This window comes from Cricetulus griseus, chromosome 4, assembly GCF_003668045.3.
Source record: "Cricetulus griseus strain 17A/GY chromosome 4, alternate assembly CriGri-PICRH-1.0, whole genome shotgun sequence".
NCBI lineage: Eukaryota > Metazoa > Chordata > Mammalia > Rodentia > Cricetidae > Cricetulus > Cricetulus griseus.
This window is the reverse complement of record NC_048597.1, coordinates 214,111,982-214,128,415: the sequence shown is the minus strand read 5'-3', so window position 1 is coordinate 214,128,415 and position 16,434 is coordinate 214,111,982. Positions and strand designations below refer to the sequence as shown.

The following is a 16,434-nucleotide window of genomic DNA, read 5'->3' as shown; positions in this document are numbered from 1 at the left end:
CTATCAATCTGCACAAGGACTGAAGACACACACTTTGAAATCTGCCAGGTGCTGTTATCTGTTTGGAAACAGCCAAAAGAGCGAATGAAAACATCAGTGTGTTGTGTGTTCTCATGGCAGCATAGAAACAGACATTGGTTTCATTCTTCAAAATCACATGCTTAAAATTTTTAGAAAGTTAACAAATGGAGTACCTCACTGCTAATGGGTTTCAGGTGCTGTCTCAGGGCTTTTCTTCTTCTAGAGCGGCAATGCTTCCCAGACTCCATGGTGTTGAGGTGTACTAAAGGGCCAGGCCTTCAACTTTAGAATCTTCCTTCCGATAAATACTAATGTTGGCAGAGCCCTGTCTAGAGCATAACATGAAACTCCAGCTGCCTCGTATAGTAACCAACTCAAACATTTTTCCAGTTGTGCCCAGTCACCAAGTCTCAGGGAAGCCTTTGCCCCAGGCTTTCACTGGGATAGCCTGAGCTCATCCATGGTGTCTGGGACTTGAAAACTTGATAACCTCACTGGCAGAAATGAAGACTGGAGGTAAAACAGGTTGATGGGGTGTGAAGGAGAAAGGAAACTTTGGACGGCAAATGCCTAGGTTACCAAGGAAAGGAAAAAAGACGGTGTGAGTCTAGACATTGAAGACCACCAGGGAATGGCCTGTTGGCTTTGAAAATGGAAGAGGACTTGGGACCAGGGAGGAGGAGATGAGAGCAGTCACTCTTCCCCTACTTGTGTCCATCCCTTTGCTGAGTTTGAATTCTGGAGGTCAGGATAGAGTGCACATAAGTGGGTCAGTGATGGGTGTGGGAGGTTTGGGGACACAGAGGACAGCTGGAGCCAGAGAGGGTGGGATACAACCCCCAACCTACACAATGAGCTCCTGAACTCTTAAGTCAGCAGTTCATTTTGGCATGTGCTAGCACAACTCGCCATCATATTGTCCTTGAATTAATTTCTGATGTTGCTTTTCTGATGAAAGTTAGTTAGCAAAGGCACCATGGGGCCTGAGACAGCCGATCAGTGGTGTGGCACAAGGGCCACCAGTCATAAGGCCCCTTAAGTCAGAGTACACGTGCCCTTAGAATCCTGCTCTGGCAAGTTGCCTTTCAATGCGTTTCGGTTTCTTTCTCCGTAAAATGACAACAACCACCTTGAAGAACCAAGTGAGACAGGGGAAAAATGCTTAATTGGCAAAGTGCTTGTCACAAAAATATGAAGACCAGAGTTTGATCCCCAGCACCCATTTGAAAAAGCCAGATTTTGCCATGTACTTGTAATCCCAGTGCAGAGGAAGTGGGGACAGGCAGAGCCTTGGGGCTTGCAGGCCATCCAGATGAGGTGGAGACAGGCAGAGCCTTGGGGCTTGCAGGCCAGCCAGATGAGGTGGAGACAGGCAGAGCCTTGGGGCTTGCAGGCCAGCCAGCCTTGCCCACTTGGTGGGTTTCAGGCCAGTGAGAGATCTTGTTTCAAAAACCAGGGTAGATGGTGTTCTGAGGAATGAAACCCACTGTTGAATGTTGGCCTACACACACACACACACACACACACACACACACACACACACACACACACACACACACTAAATGGGAGGATATTAAGTGAGGTATGGGGGATGAATTGGAAGAACACTCATGGGAAAGGTTGACTGTTTTCCCTCCTGTATTTAGGATGCTTGGTAGAGTTTCTGAGTGCCTGCTGTTCATTTTTTTTCAGATTGCAAGAGGATCGAACTCTTAGATATTGTGTTCGTGCTGGACCATTCAGGCAGCATAGGTTCACAACAACAAGAGAGCATGATTAACCTCACCATCCACTTGGTGAAGAAGGCAGATGTTGGCAGGGACCGAGTCCAGTTTGGAGCTCTCATATATTCCAAGGATCCTGAGATTCTTTTCTTTCTCAACACATACTCAAGCAAAGCAGACATCATTGAGCACCTGAGGAGGCCCAGGGCCACCTCAGGGGAAACCTACACTGCCAAGGCTCTTGAGCGCTCCAACATCATGTTCATAGAAGAGCATGGCAGCCGCCTGAAACAAAATGTGAAACAGCTAATGATTGTCATCACGGACGGCGTGTCTCATGACCGAGATAAACTCAACGAAACAGCGTGGGGACTAAGGGACAAAGGCATCACCATCTTCGCAGTAGGTGTAGGAGCTGCCAACCAAGGGGAACTGGAGACCATGGCGGGGAAGAAAGAAAACACTATCCATGTAGACAATTTTGACAAACTGAGAGATACTTATCGGCCTCTGCAAGAAACTCTGTGCAACAATTCACAAGAGTGTAAGCTGCTCTAACCATTACTTTCATAATAGTTTATTCTTTGAGAACTGTATTATTATGTGTTTGGGTCATATTCACCCCCACCAACTCCTCCCAGATCCTGCCTCACATTTCCACCCCAGCTTCAGGTCTTCTTTTCCAGTTGGGATTGCCCAACTGTGGTGCCAACTACAGTTAAAGGAAACTGACTCCACCTCCCCCAGTAGCTTTCTACTGCCGCTGGCTCCTCAGTTATGGGCAGAGACTTGTGATTTCCTCCACAATCAAATGCTGACCGATTGATCTTACGCAAGACTCATGCAATCACAGCTACTGTGAGTTCATGAGTGTGGCGCGTCTATCCTGTCGCAAAGACACGGTTTTATACGGTCCTCTTCTACCTCTGGCTCTTACAATCTTTCTGCCCCCTATTCTATGATGGTGTCTGAGCTTTGTGGAGTGTGATATACACATGTGTACTTATTCATGTGTGTGCCCAGGTGTGTGTACCACCCTTCCCCGCTTCTGTCCTGTTGCCATGCAGGTCACTCTCAATAATCTTACTCATACTGGACTGTGTCGCACCACTGTGTAGAGTGTTGTGGAAGCTTTCTAACTCTATCCAGCCATCATGCACTTCTCCCATGATCTTGTCATTCTTTCTTTATTACTCTCATAATTTTCCACTTCTTTGTGCACATTGTTCTACCTACTAGCAGAAAATACTCAAGCCTGTCACTTACTTGCCTGTATCTAATATACCTAATGATTTTAAACTTTTGTTTGCATTGTGTTCTCTAACTCTGGCATTTTCTGTTTCTCTTAGTGTTAACACTTAGTGTTTATTTTGCTGTCTTCTCATCTGTATCAATAAAAAGACCAAGTTCTTGTGGCTTTTGATCATTATTGGATTGCCGTCAAATCTAGTATGTCACTAAGACGGGTCTTGTCTTAGACGTAAAGATGATACTACTTTATTCTTATCTCTCATGTTACCTTTAGAAGGGGATGCTGAGATGGAGTTTGGGATGCTTGATGTTTATTAAGGAACCACACTTGTAAAATAAAAGGGAAGGCAAGGTAGGCACAAGCCAGACAGTGATGCATATCCAATGAAGCATGAACCTAGAAGCTCCAGACAAAGCACTTCCCAGGACAGTTGCCCTGCATCCCACTAAGATGGCAAGGATGGGGTGAGAAGGAAGTGTGGACTTCCCTGGGAAAGGCATGTCATTTGCAAGGCATCTCTGTAAGAAGATGGACCCTGAAGTTGCTGAAAGCTGGAGGCTCCACTAACTGCAGGAAGCTCTGTCTTCCTTGAAGTCCTGTCTGGGCATCGAGGCTCTGTGTCTGCACCTCGGCTTTTCAAGGAATTATGTGACACTGGGCAACCAGGGGTAACCATTTGTGATTACCCTTCTGATGTTCCTAACAGAGCCAGGGATTCTGGCTGGAACGTGGAGGAAATTATGCCTTGGTTTTAGATTATCTCACACTGAACTTCAGGGAGACGGCCCTGTGCTCTGTTTCTGAACAATGCACACGTGTCCCATCCATTTCTAATAATTAGGTCATGACATGAAAAACTGCAGCAGAAAAAAAGTATACTTAAGTTTCTAGATGTCCAGATACACTTCTTCTTCCATAGTAATTATGTGTTCTTATAAATTTACCCTGAGTTCCATTTCTACACATACAAAATTAGAATAATGTGTCATAAACTGGTGGGGGCTACTTACTGTTCTATTACATGCCCAAAGTGTTTGATACATGTGCGATTTGGCAAACATCAGTTAACAATAGGAGTTTCAACAATAAAGTGCTATTGCAACCTAGACTGTTCCAGTCTGCAGACATTGAAGAGACTTCCAGGCTTATAAAATATCTCTTCATGAAAATATTCAATCCATCCAAATTACCTACTTCCTTTCTGAATAGCCTGCAATATCTTTTCCAATAACTCATGCAACTATACTTACACTTTGAAAAAAAATGTCTATTATTCTACCCTTTGCTGCTGTTTTTTTTCTTCTCTTTGAGGTTCAATCATTGTGCCTCACTTCAGTTAATTTATCTCAATTTGCTCCTAATGCAAAACAATTTAGGTATTTAGCAAAGCAATTTAAGTATCCCAGTAAAGGAACAATCTAGAATGATGCACCAGGAAAATAATTTATTTTTTTTCCTTCTTGTTTCAGCCTGTAACCTTCAGGAAGCTGATGTGATCTTCCTTTGTGATGGCTCTGACATGGTGTCTGATTCGGAATTTGTTACCATGACAACTTTCTTGTCAGACTTAATTGATAATTTTGACATTCAGTCTCAAAGAATGAAAATCGGGATGGCTCAGTATGGGAGCCGGTATCAGGAAATTATTGAGTTGGAAAGCTCTCTGAACAAGACTCAGTGGAAGTCTCGGATCCAAACTGTGGCTAAGAGCAAGGGGTTTCCACGAATTGACTTTGCTCTTAAGCATGTGAGCGACATGTTTCATCCCTCTGTCGGCGGGAGGAGAAACGCTGGCGTTCCTCAAACTTTGGTTGTCATCTCATCCGGTTATCCCCGATATGATGTGACAAATGCTGTAAAAGTCCTGAAAGACCTTGGTATCTGTGTCCTGGCTTTGGGCATAGGAGATGTCTATAAGGAACAACTCCTGCCCATCACAGGCAATTCAGAAAAGATAATTACTTTCCAAGACTTTAACAGACTGAGGAGTCTGGATGTGAAGAAAAGAATGGTCCGTGAAATCTGTCAGAGCTGTGGGAAATCCAGTGAGTGTCCTGCCGTTGTTTGGTGTTATTTGATGGTGGCTTCCTGTGCCTCCATTTCCCAAGGCCGTCTTGTGGGCTAGCCCCCGTGGAACCCATTTAGAACAATGTGCAGTGAGATGAGACATTGGTTGATGCTTTTCCCTGGAAGTGTGTGTTTAGTCAGCCTTCCTCAGCGACAGATTGGGTATAGAGCATGAGGGAGTATGGTAGGGCTGTGTCCTGTAGGCATCCCTGTCACCTCACAACCATTCAGAGTTTATGCTCCTCTCAGTGCTGGAGCTCACTCTCCTGTGTTTGCAATTCTTCTGGACAATGTCCTTGACTCAGTAGTATGTAAGGAAATTGAACATTAGCTATTGAAACTTTGTTTTAACATTGTTAAACTAGTAATGGACTCTGTGTGTGTGTGTGTGTGGTTGGGTGGGTGGGTTGGTGGGTGTGTATAGTGGATGTTTTCCTAAAACTTTTTTGTTTTTAATTTTTGTATATGCTTGTTTTGACTGCATGTCTGCCTGTGGACATGTCTGCAGTGACTTTAGAGACTAGAAAAGGGCACCGGCTCCTCTGGAATTTGTCTGCATGTGTGTGTATGCAGCATGTGGGTGTGGCTGGTGCCCACAGATGTCAGAAGAGGGTCTCAGATCCCCTGAAACTGGGGTTACAAATGGTTGTGAGCCAGCATGTGGGTATTGGAAATTGTACCTGGGTCCTCTGCAAGAGCAGCAAGTGCTCTTTATTACTGAGCCATCTGTCTAGCCCTATTCTGTTTTGAAGAATAACATCTACATGATTGCAACATACTGAAAATTTCAGTTGTTTTTACAGACTTTTCAGTCCACAAATAGAAATGGCTACAAAGGCCTCTTGGGTATGGTAGAGGAATCGGCTTGTCAGGGTATGAGGTCAGCAAACTGGAAAACAGTGATCCATCCAACTCAGATGCCACTAATCAGCTGCAGCTGGCAGTAGCCACAGGGGCTCAGCTTCTGTGCATTTGGACTTGTGCAGTTTCTGTGCAGTTGGGAAAGAGCATGGCAGCAGGCATTCCTCACTGTGGAATTTGTGCACGTGCAGGAACTCCCTGCTATGGCCATCTTCGGAGCTATGATGCCGGTGGCTGCTTCCTCCTTTACAACATGTGTTAGTCTCTCCAAGGGCTCCAGATCATTTATGTCCTTTTGGGTACTTGTGTGGAGGCAAGTGACAGAAGAAGGAAGGGCCCTGGGGCTGGAATTGGAAAGCCAGAGTTCTAACTCTGGAGTAGTGCTACAACATAATGAGTCACTGTTCCTTAGTCCATAAAGGGACAACTGGCAAGAATCAGAGGGGACCCTACATGCAACTTGCCCATTCTGTCTAGCTGGGGTAACTGTGCAATTAGTTGACAGCACTTACAAACTGGAGACTTTGCATTAAAATATAGATTTGCATTAAAAATGGATTTAACAACATGGGGCCCATTTACCACTTGGCTGCTCTCAGCTGTTGCTGGCCATAAACAGGCCTGGGGTTCTGTCTACTCTCTAGGTAACTGTCTTAACTCCCTGGCCATCTGACTTCACTGCATTATCCACCTGGCCTTTGTAAAACTTTACATTTATGACTTCTAGACGTGAAATAATCTCCAGGATGGTTTAAATGTTTGAAGTGTTATGACCATACTAATCAAAGTATGTTGTCATTAAGAGCAGGAAAGTTCACCCATACATATAAAGCTGCTAGCAATGAGCCTAAACTAGGGTGCGAAGCTCAGATAACTACTGGGATTTGTTGCATATAAAAGGGACAGAGGGAGGACCTGTGCTCTCTATTGGTAAAGTAGCCAGTACCTTTGTTTTTGAACATACTCTGGGTACTAGACACCCCTGGACTCCAGCTCTGGAGCTGACAGAGCTTTTTCTCCGGTTCCCTCTTGCATCCTTACTCCTATTTGCTGATTAACCTGGTCTTGTTTCTTTTGTCACCAGATTGCTTTGTGGATGTAGTGATCGGGTTTGACATCTCCACTCACCATCAGGACCAGCCTTTGTTCCAGGGCCACCCCCGCTTAGAATCATACCTCCCAAATATCCTAGAGGACATCACCTCCATCAGAGGGGTGAGCTGTGGAGCAGGCGCAGAGGTACAGGTGAGCCTGGCCTTTAAGGTGAACAGTGACCAAGAGTTCCCAGCCAAGTTCCAAATCTACCAGAAAGCAGTGTTTGACAGCCTGCTGCAAGTCAATGTCCGTGGGCCAACTCATCTGAACGCACAGTTCTTGCAGTCACTCTGGGACATGTTTGAGGATAAATCTTCATCCAGGGGCCAGGTATTCTCACTACAGTCTACTTGTCTTTCCTGGTAATATCTCTGGCTTCACCATCATCCTATTTTCTTCTCTCTTTCTGTAGGTGATGCTCATCTTCTCAGATGGTCTCCATGGTGAAAGTATCACCATGCTGGAACAGCAGTCAGACAGGCTCAGAGAAGCAGGTATTGAGTTGAAAAATGCAAACAGTGGAGATGGGGCATGTGAACAGGTTTCTGCCATGTGTTCTCGATCTTAGGATCTGTGTAGCCATTTACAGGAGATGTTCTTGGGGACTTGTGTGAAGTCCTTTGATTGACCCCCCATTTTTCTCCCACTAATGATGCTATATAGCCACACATGCCTGTGACCTTCTATAGACACGCACTGTTGACCTACGCCTGCTGCTTGGACTGAGGGTAGTTTGCTGGTATGACGCAGTGGAGGAAGGAGGAGTTTATTTTGGCTCATGTTTGGGGAGATACAGTCCATCATGGTGGGGAAGGAGTGGCGGAGGAAGCTTCGTGGTGGCAGATGCTTGCTCATATCTCATCTGAATAGGAAGCCGAGGAAGAATTCTGGAGAGCAACTGGCTTTCTATTTTTCTCCAGGACAAAGGTGCATGGGGTAGAACTGCCTGTATTCATGGCAGGTCTTCTCGCCAACTAGAAACATTCTCACAAACATACTGATGTTTATTAATCCAATCAGGCGGACAACAAAGAGTAGCTATTACGGGGGGGGGCTAGACCAAGCACATCCCAGTGAGGCGGCTGTCAGTGATAGAGGCATGAGCATGTGTCGTGCCCTTGCCTCAGCTGTGTCAACTCTGGCACAGTAACACCCCAGAGTCTCTCATGACTCAGGCCAAGCTGAGTCTTTGCTGAGATCAAACCCTGCCATAGTTTCCCTTTCTCTTGGCTGATTTTTTTCTCAGTAACTGTGTGGCTGTGTGGCTGGCTGTGTGCCTGGCCCCCGATTCCTCCTTTGCTTTTCCTTTTCTTGCTCCTCACTCTCACTCTAGATTTCTCCTCCTATTTATTCTTTGCTCATCAATCCCACCTATTTCTCTCTCCTGCCTGGCTATCAGCTGTTCAGGTTTTTACTGGACCAATCAGGTGTTTTAGGCATGCAAAGTAACATAGCTTCAAAGAGTTAAACAAATGTAATATAAAAGAACGCAACACATCTTTGCATCGTGAAACAAATATTCCACAGCACAAATGAATGTAATGTATCTTAAACTAAAATTCCACAACATTTTTCAGCTGAATTGTCAATAGTTTCTCTGGTATGTTTTTCCTTGGGGGAATTTCATGTTAAAGCCAGAGACCCGAGTCTAATGTGTTCTCAGAAATGTGGGTGAGTCTGCTGTTGGGTGTTTGTTTGTTGAGAATCCTGCTTCCTCTGATGTTTCCTTTTTCCATTTTCTGGTTCTTTGAATGACATTTACTGAGTAAAAATCTGTTGTTGGGTGAACCTTTTGGCTTCACATGGCTTATTTTTACTAAATAGGACTTGATGCTCTGTTGGTGGTGTCCCTTAATGCATTTGTGAATGATGAGTTTTCCAGCTTTGAATTTGGAAAAGGATTTGACTACAGGACTCACCTGGCCATTGGCATGACAGACCTGGGCAAGAAGCTTTCACAGTATCTGGTGAGTTGTCAGTTATCCCAATTGCTCCGAGAACCAAGTTGGGATTCGGGTGTTTCCCAAGACTGCTGCCGTTTGTGTCATTAAGTTAAATACATAGGATTTAGGATGTTAACACATGCAAAAGACTATAACATCATATTTTCCCTAGTGTTCTCAAGCATTGTAACTGACATGTCTTTGGTTATTAGTAAAATTAAGTTTTTAAAAACTACATTTAGGTTTTGTTATTATGGGTAAAAGGTAGTATTTATCTCAATAATTTGATTATATAGTGTATGGTTGTATTAATTACTTGTCTGACAAAAATAGAAGCGTTTGGTAAGAATAGGAGGGTTTGTTTGGGCTTGCAGTTGGAGGATACAGCCCATCATGCTGGGGAAGTCAGGCAGCAGGAGTTTAAGGCCGCTGGTCATACAACATTTACAGCCAGGAAGCAGAGGGTGGATGCTGCTGTAATTCAATTCCTCCTTTTTATCCAGCCTGTGGAATGGCTCTGCAGCAGCCTATGTTTAGTGTGGGTCTTCCCACTGTAGGCAGACTCTTCTTTTCTGCTTACAGGTTCCCGAATAACTGACAGGGATACTCAATGTTAATTGTAAATGCCCAGTCGATAGCTAAGGCTTATTACTAATTAGCTCTTTCAACTTAAACGAACCCATTTATATTAATCTACATTCTGCCACATGGCATTACCTCTGTTTCATAGTGCACCTCCTGTTTCCTCCCCACATCTGCCTGCTGACTCCTGTGACTCTGCCCTTCTTCCCAGTGTCCTTAGTTTGGTTTTCCCGTCTAACCTTATCCTGTCCAGCTATTGACCAGCCAGCTTCTTTATTAAACAGTGTAATTTTCACAGCATACAGGATTATTCCACAGCATCCCACCTTAATTAACCTAATTTAGAAAATCCTTCAGACATGCCAGAGGTTTGTTCCATGGTGATGATAAATCTTGTCAAGTTGACAACCAAAGTTGACCACAACACTAGCTAATGTTGCATATTGCTGTCCCGTAGACCTCTAGAAAGTTCTCATTTTATGAGAGCAAAACTCTGCAAACCTCTGGCTGGCAATGTGACCCTTTGGGCCCCTATCCCTGCAAAGCCTGGGACTCCCAACTCGACTTTTGTTTCTAAAAGTTTTTCTACTTAAGATTCCTTTTATTGGCATCAGGCAGCACTTGTCTGTCTGTGACTGGATTAGTGTAATGGCCTCAAGGCTCACCCACTTTGTAGCATGTGACAGCAGTCTCTTCATTTCTGCACTGTCGCTATCCATTCTCTCTCAACTGACAGTTTAGATCACTTCTCCCTTAGACTTGAATAATACTGTGATGAACACATGAGCAAACATCTCTTTAGGATCCTGTATCCACTTCTTTTGTGTATGCATTCACAAAGGGATTATGGGATATGATAATTCAGTTTTTAGTGCTTTGAGAAACACACCAAAGCTTGCCCCTACAGTGACACACTTTCTCTAACAAGGCCACACCCACTCCAACAAAGCCTCCTAATAGTGCCACTCTCTATGAGATTATGGGGACCAAAAACACTCAAATTGCCACACCTCCCTTCCTTTCTGCTTTCTTTCCTCCCCCTTCCTTCTTTCCTTTCTGTTCTCCCCACACTCCCTCACTCCTTCCTTTCACGGACAGTAGCCATCCTACCATGTATGAACATTAAAGACTGTCTGTTTGTCTATCTGAGACAGAATCTCATTGTGTATCCCTGACTGGCCTGGAACACACTATGTAAATCAGGCTGGCCTCAACTCAGAATGATCTGCCTGCCTTCGACACTTGAATATTCTGTACTATTAAGGTTTTGATTTGCATTCAAAACATATTTTTTCTGTCCTTCCGTTCATTGTCATATTGCTAGATGAATGTATAGGGAACCAAAAGATCAATCAGTCCCTAATGTTATTAAAAAGCTCATGATAATTCGTACAATAGAAATTCTGGGAGATTGTCAACTAGGAATCAATATGTCTCAAGTCAACTTGGCCGGTGGCCATGTATGTGCTTGGTGCCTTTCAATTAATTAATGTTGTTTCCTTTTGAGAGGGGACACTGCCCACACACTTTGTTGGCCTGGTGCCCTTTCTGCAGTTCAAGTCATAAAGTGCTCTTATTTCCTGCCCCCGCTGCCCCCAGCAAAGGCAGAGCCTGGGCTTGTAGGTGGTTTATGATGTGTCTGAGTAGGGTTATTATGTAAGAAAATCCCTGATGATTGCCACTCACCCCTTTTGCTGTTTCTCCCCCTCTCTCCCTAGGGAAACATCGCAGAGAGGGCTTGTTGCTGTACATTTTGTAAATGTCCAGGGATTCCAGGACCTCATGGAACCCGGGGACTCCAAGCCTCAAAGGTGCCATTTGGTCATGACCCTAATTTCTCTAACATGCCTTGCTTTGTCATGAGTGAGGCAGAATTGAATAGTTGAATTTGCAACCTTTGCTCCATGTAATGTAATTGCCTTGGGCATCTTGGGTAAGTTCCACAGCACAGGAGCAGGTTCAGAGGGCTCACTTCTGACACTGTCACTGAGAACAGGTCCCCCCACCCCCTGTTTCCTCCATGTCCCTGGGGAGGTTGCTTTTTGGGTTTGCAATTTACACTTTCTAAATCTGCTTTAGGCAGTCTGAAAGGTGTTAAAACAGTTGAGAGAGTTGTGGTTTTTCAACAATAAATGAGATTGAGCTGAAAAATAAAAGAACAAATTACAGAAGATCAATTGTACAGCAGTGGAATGAAAATGCATCATGGCATTTTCAGTGAAAGACTGTGTCACTGCCAACAAATGAACTACATTCATTAAAAACATGAACAAATTTTACCCACATAGTAATGACCAGAGAAAGTAGACAAGGCAATGCAGGAGAATATATAGGTAGGATTCCATTTATTAAAACAAAGCTATACTGTCTGAGAGTGCAGGCAGTGCAGATCTTTAAAGTCCCAGGAAGCGTTGTCCTATGTGTTAACAATGCCCTCCTGAGGGGGTCTGGGGTAGTGGGTTCTGGGTGCATGCGATGGGGTGGCTTAGTGTCTGGAACTGGCAATCTTCCATTTCTTGGCCCAAGGTGATAATTGCACAGATGTCACATATAATTATTGTACAAAGCTCATTTTGTAACAATTAAATTGTGCGTTTATATTATACTTACTTTGCATGCATTTTCAGATGGATTTTAGGTATCATGGTAAAAGTACATTTTGTGATGTGTGTTTTTTCATCTTAACAACTTTGGCCCATATTTTCCTCCCTCAATATTTCAAAAGGACATAAATTATTTATTGGGGGTGGGCATGACTGTGCCATGGTGCACCTGTGGAGGTCAGAAGGCAACTTGCAGGAGTCAGCTCCCACTATGTGGATTCTGGGGATGGAGCCCAGGTCATTAGGCAACAAATGTGTTTACCCACCGAGTCTTCTCAGTGCAAAGCAGAGCGACTGTCATACTTGCTGGTGATTCTGCTTTGTCTATCACTGTTGAAGGTTAGTCTAAACAGAATGTTTTGCCAAATTGTGATATTCCATTTATTGAACTCTCTTCTTGCATGTCAACAGACTTGTGCTCCAGGGTCTCAGCAAGGATCTGTGTTAGATGGTTGGGAAAGCAAACCTCATTGAGATCTTTGCTACAAGTTAAGTTACGAAGTAGAAGCAGCCAAGCTATCACTCAGTGAAAAGTGACTTAGTCTAAATACTGCTCTTAGAAAAGCAGAAGAAAGTGAAATAGGCATAAGGGTTTGTGATTTGTCAATGATGGAGCTGGAGAGATGGCTCAGGGCTTGCTGGAGTATCTGAGCTCAGTTCCCAGCATCCGCATTAAGATGCTAGCAACCATCAATAACTCCAGCTCTAAGGGACCATGTACCCTCCTCTGGACTTAACATGTAGCTGCACTCACACACACACACACACACACACACAACACACACACACACACACACACACAGAGAGAGAGAGAGAGAGAGAGAGACAGACAGACACACAGACACACACACACAGACACACAGACACACACACAGACACACACACACAGACACACACACATAGACACACACACACAGACACACACACAGACACACACACACAGACACACACACACAGACACATACACACACAGACACACAGACACACACATACAGACACACACACACACACACACAGTCTTACGAATTCTATTGCTGTGATAAAACATGGTGATAGAGAGCAACTTGGGGGAGGAAGGAAGGGTTCATTTGCCTTATGCTTCCATATCACAGCTCATCACTGAAGAAGTCAGGACAGGAACTCAAACAGGACAGGAACCTGGAGGCAGGAGCTGATGAGGAGGCCATGGAAGAATGCTGCATACTGGCTTGCTTCTCATGGCTTGCTTAGCCTGCTTTCTTATAAAACCCAGGACCACCAGCACAGGGTGGTACCACCGACAATGGGCTATCAATCCCCTTCCTTATCAATCCTTAACTAAGAAAATGCCCTCTAAAAAAAAATGCCCTCTAGGCTTGCCTACAGCCCAGTCTTATGGAGGCATTTTCTCAATTGAGGCGTCCTCCTTTCTGAAGACTCTAGCTTGTATCACATTGACATAAACCCAGCCAGCAAAACACATAATTAAAGTAATAAAAATCCATATTAAAAATGGTGGTCACAGCTCCCTGTAAGTCCCTTAGATATGGGAGCAGCCCTTCATCCATGAGAGGGTTCCCAGGATCAGTCTCCTGTGTCACTAGGAGGGCATCCTTCTGCAAAGGGGCTTTGAGATGAGTCCAAGGAAAAAGCACTATGTGGGTGTTGGATTCTCCCCAGCTCATGGCTTTATTGGCACAAAGTCCACCCACCAGTCAAGGGAGGGCCTGGGGAGGAATGCCGATGACCTCATGAGTTGCACTGATGGAGGGTGATTCAATGTGCCTCTCTCTTTGCCTCCTAGGGTTCTTCAGGCTTCAAAGGCACCAGAGGACACAGGGGAGAGGACGGAGACCCTGTAAGTTAGGACTTGCTTCCCCATGCATCCGCTTGCTGATTTTCTTTGTCCCAAAAAGCTTTATGGGGTAGAGGAGTCTTGTGTGTGTTACTTTCTTTTAAAGATGGTGTCTGTGGAGGAAAGGGCAACTTTTCAAAAAGAAACTAACCCCAAGGTGTGGACATCAGCGGCTCCCAGGCTGGGGACTGTTTTGTTGTTGTTTTTAAATCAGTGTTGGGAGTCTGGGACTCTCCTCTGTGTCTCTAAGTGGGATGTAGCAGTTTCTCTGCCAGGGAGCTCCTTTTTGGCCCAGTGCTTTGTGCTCAGTGCTCTAGGACAGACCTGGAGCACGCACTCTTCACGTAGAGGAAGTGGGCAGGCTACCCCAGAGCATGACTTCATGATTAAATGCTGCCCAGAGGCTTGGAAGCCTCAGTGTTTGACTCTAAAACCAGCACCTTCGTTTGGTCCATCACCCCTATGAGTAGAACTTGGAGGGAATGAAGCCCCTTGGGTGGCGTCTCAGGCACAGGAGTGTTTAGTTCATAATGTTTATATTGTTTAAAGCACGGACTCTGGAATGAGACTTCCAAGGCTTGACCTATGAGTGAGCCCTTGGCCAGGATGTTTAACTTCTTGATAATTCTTCTAGGACCCAAGGCTGACCTAGCTTGTTTTAAAAGGACTGCTAAGGGAGGGTACTAAGTGGCCCACTTTGTACCCTCAGTGGGATCTCAAACACTACAACGCCTGTGTAAGCATGCTTTTGTATGTGGTGACTCACCCCTGTGCCCTGCTGAGGACCCATAGCTGGCTGAAAGTTCAGACCATGGGAAACTGTGAAGTCTAAAGTCCTCTCAGCCTCCAGTGGGCAGGGGCAACACCTTGGGCCTGTAAGACCCTGATCTTCAGAGTAAAGGAAGTGAGACAGGGAAAGGAGGCTTGCATGTCCCCTCCCTCACGAGGAGGCTGTATTAGTGGTTTCTGTTGTTCTTCTGAAAAGATACCCGACAAAAACATCTTAAGAAAGGATGGGTTTGTGTTGGCTTATGATGTGAAGGAGGGTTTTATCATAGTGGGTAAACTGTGGGGTGGGAGCCTGATACATATGGTTACATTGTAGAGAGGGACGAGTGTTCCGCTCACCCCTCCCCTCCAAATGCCATTTCTCTAGATAACCCCCTCCAGATAGCCCCTCTCCAGATACCCCCTCCAGATAGCCCCCCTCCAGATAGCCCCCCTCTCCAGATAGCCCCTCTCCAGATACCCCTCCAGATAGCCCCCCTCTCCAGATAGCCCCCCTCCAGATAGCCCCCTCTCCAGATCTCCAGATACCCTCTCCAGATACCCCCTCCGCCCCCCTCCAGATATCCAGATAGCCCCCCTCTCCCCCTCTCCAGATAGCCCCCTCTCCAGATACCCCCTCCAGATAGCCCCTCTCCAGATCTCCAGATAGCCCCCCTCCAGATAGATAGCCCCCTCTCCAGATAGCCCCTCTCCAGATAGCCCCTCTCCAGATAGCCCCCCTCCAGATAGCCCCCCTCTCCAGATAGCCCCTCTCCAGATAGCCCCCCTCTCCAGATATCCCTCTCCAGATAGTCCTCTCTCCAGATAGCCCCCCTCCAGTAGCCCCCCCTCTCCAGATAGTTTTCTCCTCTTCAGATGATAGCTTTTTCTTTTTTATGCAGTCCAAGACCCAAGCCCATGAATGGGGTGGCCCACATTTAGTTTTCAATTACCCTAACCAAGAATATCCTTTACAGGCATATCTAGAAAGTAACTTAATCTACGCAATTCCTCACACGATGGTTCCAGAGGCAGTAACTGGTCCCCACACTCAAGAAGCTCATGACTGTGTTCTCCAGATGCATTTAACTCAGGCTGTTGGCTGTTTCTAAATATTGACCTGGAGTTTGTTGATTTGGATGGGGCTGGCCAGCCAGCAAGAGCCCCAGGGTTCCACCTGTCCCTGCCCCCACCCCCAGAACTGGGATTAAACACATACTACCATTCTTGTATTTTTAAAATATGGGTTTGGGGCTCAAATTCAGAGCCTTCTGCTCCTACAGAAAGCCCATTCCTGCCTGATCTCTGCAGCCCAAGGACAAGCTCTCCTGCCTTTGTGCTCTGCTCTTGCAGTAATGTGTCTTCCCATCTGTCTTTGCTCAGCTCTAGCCCTGGGCACTGAATGCTTTTCTGTGTCAGCAGCTCTGCCTTCCCCAGGGTGGCATCAGGGCCCCGTGCATGATATCTTGGGGTCCCTGAGCAATTAGAACTGTGGCTAGGAGGCAAAGTGGCCTCGTTCTCTGATGGGGGAGTAAAGCGGTTGAGCTCACCGTCAACCCATTTGTGACTTGTGAGGGAACCCCAAAGGCTGACAGGGAAAGTGTGTGAACATGGGGGTTGTGGAGGTGTGGTAGGTGGTAGGTTCAAGGGTGGGTGGGGGTGGGTCCAGGGACTGCAAAGGAGG

General features: G+C 45.6%; 1 protein-coding gene across 1 annotated transcript in view; it reads left to right on the top strand.

Annotated features, from left to right (window-relative positions):
* Window positions 1-16,434, top strand: part of Col6a5 (collagen type VI alpha 5 chain) — a 118,596-nt gene that overhangs the window by 13,691 nt on the left and 88,471 nt on the right. The window contains exons 6-12 of the mRNA XM_035444235.1: window positions 1,714-2,289; window positions 4,467-5,042; window positions 7,010-7,350; window positions 7,433-7,514; window positions 8,845-8,987; window positions 11,264-11,356; window positions 13,932-13,985. Of these exons, the coding sequence (XP_035300126.1) occupies window positions 1,714-2,289; window positions 4,467-5,042; window positions 7,010-7,350; window positions 7,433-7,514; window positions 8,845-8,987; window positions 11,264-11,356; window positions 13,932-13,985 (1,865 nt within the window). The remainder of the gene's footprint in view (window positions 1-1,713; window positions 2,290-4,466; window positions 5,043-7,009; window positions 7,351-7,432; window positions 7,515-8,844; window positions 8,988-11,263; window positions 11,357-13,931; window positions 13,986-16,434) is intronic.